At 36.0% G+C, this 3793-nt stretch overlaps 1 protein-coding gene across 1 annotated transcript in view; it reads right to left on the reverse strand.

Moving 5' to 3' along the window:
• LOC125025704 (nucleoporin NDC1-like) overlaps nucleotides 1-3793 on the reverse strand; it is a 10256-nt gene continuing 6463 nt past the window's right edge. The window contains exons 4-11 of the mRNA XM_047613826.1: nucleotides 3783-3793; nucleotides 3328-3482; nucleotides 2840-3035; nucleotides 2208-2413; nucleotides 1886-2000; nucleotides 1323-1423; nucleotides 1068-1216; nucleotides 1-756 (exon numbers count right to left, since the gene is read on the reverse strand). The exon at nucleotides 3783-3793 is cut by the window's right edge and continues 231 nt beyond it. Coding sequence (XP_047469782.1) covers nucleotides 690-756; nucleotides 1068-1216; nucleotides 1323-1423; nucleotides 1886-2000; nucleotides 2208-2413; nucleotides 2840-3035; nucleotides 3328-3482; nucleotides 3783-3793 — 1000 coding nt within the window. The 3' untranslated portion in view covers nucleotides 1-689. The remainder of the gene's footprint in view (nucleotides 757-1067; nucleotides 1217-1322; nucleotides 1424-1885; nucleotides 2001-2207; nucleotides 2414-2839; nucleotides 3036-3327; nucleotides 3483-3782) is intronic.

A 3793-nucleotide genomic window follows, 5' to 3' on the forward strand; every position in this document is an offset into this window, starting at 1 on the left:
TACAATTATTACTTTATTTTTCAAGTGGAAAAAATACAAACCTAAGCCATTGTTATATACAAAGAAGATACATGTATGGTGAAAGAATATTCAGATATACCTGAACTTCATCTTCCTTTGTTCTTTATGCCATGGACAAAAATATTAACATGAAATTCTAAAACCTAACTTCACTGGTTTTTAATATTTCCAAATAAATGAATGCATTTTCTTTTTAAAATCTTATACAGAAACATTTGGGAAATATAAACAATTCACTTTTAATGTGCTGTAAAACCAGCTCAGTACACATAGCACATCATAACTTAAAAGGATCTATTTGTCTACAATAAGAAAAATGCCAAACATATCACATTCCTTATAAATAGATCCATCATTATTGTTGAACATAAAAAATATCCTAAAGCAGCACATAATCTGTTGCAACACCTCCAATTACAGCAGATAACGATGCTAAATACATACAATTATTTTTATGCATTTACGCAACCCAACAAGCAAATCAAGCCAAGTCATATGTGGGTCCATATAATGCTTTATTTTTAGGAACAAAGGATTCAATTCAGAAAATGAGTTACACAAATTTCAACCCTTTCACAGTTTCAAGTAGACTCCTGCCTCTGCACTTCTACTACATCCTTTGGTGTGGGTTTCGCTGACAGTTATCCAAGACGAGATCACTTCATAGTTCATCCTTCTTTAAAATCCAAGTAAGACTGCAACTTACTCTGGCACTCAGCAGATACCTGCAACTCTCTGAAAAGAATCAATAAAGAATATTAATGTTTGTTAATTTTGAAATGAATCTTCCGAGGAAGAAAGTCCTGAAACTCTCTTGTTGTCCTAACTACCTGAAATATTGATAAAAAAATCTTATGGGAATATTTTATCTTCATAAATTTGATTTAGGCTAAGCAAAAATTAAAAAATAATATAGGTAAAATGTAACTGCAGAGCACAAACGTTTGTCACTTTTATTGTGTGCTTTACAGTGAACATTGTGAATGTACAAAGAAAATCTTTTTGGACTTTTGGACTCAAAACGTATCAGCTGAAAGAGAACTTACAGCACTGAAGAGCCAAAAGTGGTTGTCACTGTGTACAAGGCCGACCTCAAAGTGGACCTCAGAGCCTTCCTCAGCTGCAACTCAACTGGCAAAGTCTCCCCAGCACCTGCTCTTCGTCCCATGGTTCCTCTGCTTGGACTATCTACCACCTGTTTATGTAAGTAAGCTTTATTGGAGAAGAGAATTACAGGATCATGGAAATCTGTCTTCATTTTAGGAGTTTATTGGTTGTTTAGTCAACTTAAAGACTCTTACCTTTTGTAAGTGAATGAAAGCAATCAAGATGTCAGGAATGTTACGCTGCACCACACCATACTTGTCCTCTTTGTATGAGGCTGCAATTAAGTCTCCAAATGCTGTGTGGGGATAAGACTCATGTCAGGTCTATAAAAACTGAACACGAGGCAATCAATTCCCAATATGGGCAACTTCCTATTTAGTTATATACAAGCAACTCTTGCCACCCCAGACTTTAGCAAGTGTTCGAAGGGTGACAAGAAAGTGCTCAGAAAGTGATATCTAACCCCTGAATGTCAATGAGCAATAAGGGACAGCGGCAGTATCTTGAGGCACCAAGTGACAGCTTGCTTTGTAAATAAAGCCCCCACCCAAGTAGTTGTCTGAAGCAGCAACCACTGGACAACGTTGCTACAAATAAAAGCCCTTATTCAAGACACTGCCTTACTAAAAACTGCAGCCAAAAATTGCTTCACCTTGCTGCTGCAAGAAGAAGCAATCTTATGGGTAATGTATAATATATATTTCAAGAATACCATCTAAATTCTATTTGTATCCATAATCCTAAAATTACATCTTACCCTGTACAGCCCAAATAACTGGTAATGCCTCTGCAAAAATGCTGCGATAGGCAGCATCAGGTAGCTCGCTTAAAAAGTACCCGAAGAATGGATATTTCTTCAGGCCCTTTAGCATCTGCAAAGACAATTAATCTTATTAAATCACTCACTTACTTATCATTCATGGAGAGGATGAGAAAAACAGAAAAAGCAAAGTCCATTTTATATAGATATAATAAAAAAGATAAATGTGAAGAATGATGACAAGAATAATTATTTATTACTATAATTATTTATTATTTAATACTACTAGTAATAAAACTGAATGCTGATATAGACATGCCTCTATGATTCTCTCCTTCAGAGGCGGAGAAGCAGGTTTGGTAACCTCATTTTTGTTGACATCTGTTGGGGCAGAAGTGGGATCCACTGGCTTAGGGGGCGGGGGCATATCCTCAGGGCAGTTCTGTCTTCTTAAACGCTCAGTAAACTTACGGATGAGGTTCAGGGATGGGTTCATGATGCCCAGCCAGTTACGTGGATGTCCACCTTCAGAAAAGGATGAATGAATGAATTAATTAAAAAACATTCTTTTAGGACACTGAATCACATCAAAAGAAACCAGTCAGACATTCCAAAGTAAGTGATTTTCATATTCAATCAATATAGCTTTTCTTGTAAGGGAACCATCAAGAAGAATAAGAATAAGAAAAAAGACCATTTCCATATGGGAGCTATTTCCACAACATAGGAAAAGAGAGAAAATAAAATGATAGAAAGAAAGTAAAAGAAAAGAAAAAAATGGCCAACTGACAAAGATAGAAAGTCAAACTTTTAAAACTAATTTTTTCTTATTCTGTTTCTTGGCAATTACAAAATTCAACAGGTCTTCACAAACTCACAGAATCAAAAACAGTAATTATCCACAAATAAGGAAGGAAGGAAGGACGAAAATAATAAAGAAAATAAATTTACCTGGCTGACTGATAGCAAAGACTTGCGAACGCCTCACGAAAACCCTAGGATCTGAGGACGCTAACAACTTTAGGTCCCAAAAGGCCAAGAGCTGGAGGAGTCCAGAGGAGCTCAGCGCATGACACAACCTCCAAGAATCTCCGTCCGATTCTGTGTTGTTGAGATCTTCTCCTGTAGCCAATGGAATCTGGATTGGCTGCAAGTATGCAAGAGGCTTGGTGAAAAACTGGTGGTGAGATAATTTATAGAAATACATTTATACTTTAGAGGTTTGGTTATGTAATTCAAGAGACCGATTCTGAATATTTCGATGCTATCAAACATATATGCTGCAGTTTTAAATCAATCCTAAGAATTTCTTGTTGAGATGATACTGCAAACAAATATTCTCAGGTAGTTTTTCATTACATCCCTATGAAATATAAATACTAAAGTGTAAAATTTATTAGAAGAGGCAAAGTCCTAGCAAAAATCGCTCCCTCTCATACCTCCGTGACAAAAATCTGGAAAATTTGTGAAAACAGAGCAAGAGTCACTGCCACCAATCCTGTCACTGTTGCCGTTAATATCATCAGTGGCAGGTCAACAATCACCAGCCACTCCTTCCAGTCACTGCCCTCGCTGAAGAAACTGGTTACAATGCCTGAAGGGTGGAAGATACATAATATTTTAAAATCACATTCTATACTAAATTTCCTTTTTCTTAGAATTTTTGTGTACAATATCTATCACTCTCCCTCTCTCTCTTTTAACCTATGATTTACACTCACAATGCACAATAAAAAAAAAATATATATAAACTGGTAGACTCTGATAAATGGTATAACTTGAGCCTATCAAACTCAAGGCCAGTGTAATAACTGAATCCTTGCTATTTTCTAAACTATACTGATTATTATATATAATATAGAGAGACACTATACTTATGTTCTGACTCACTCACCAGCAGCCATG

The sequence above is a fragment of the Penaeus chinensis genome, chromosome 5 (assembly GCF_019202785.1).
Source record: "Penaeus chinensis breed Huanghai No. 1 chromosome 5, ASM1920278v2, whole genome shotgun sequence".
NCBI lineage: Eukaryota > Metazoa > Arthropoda > Malacostraca > Decapoda > Penaeidae > Penaeus > Penaeus chinensis.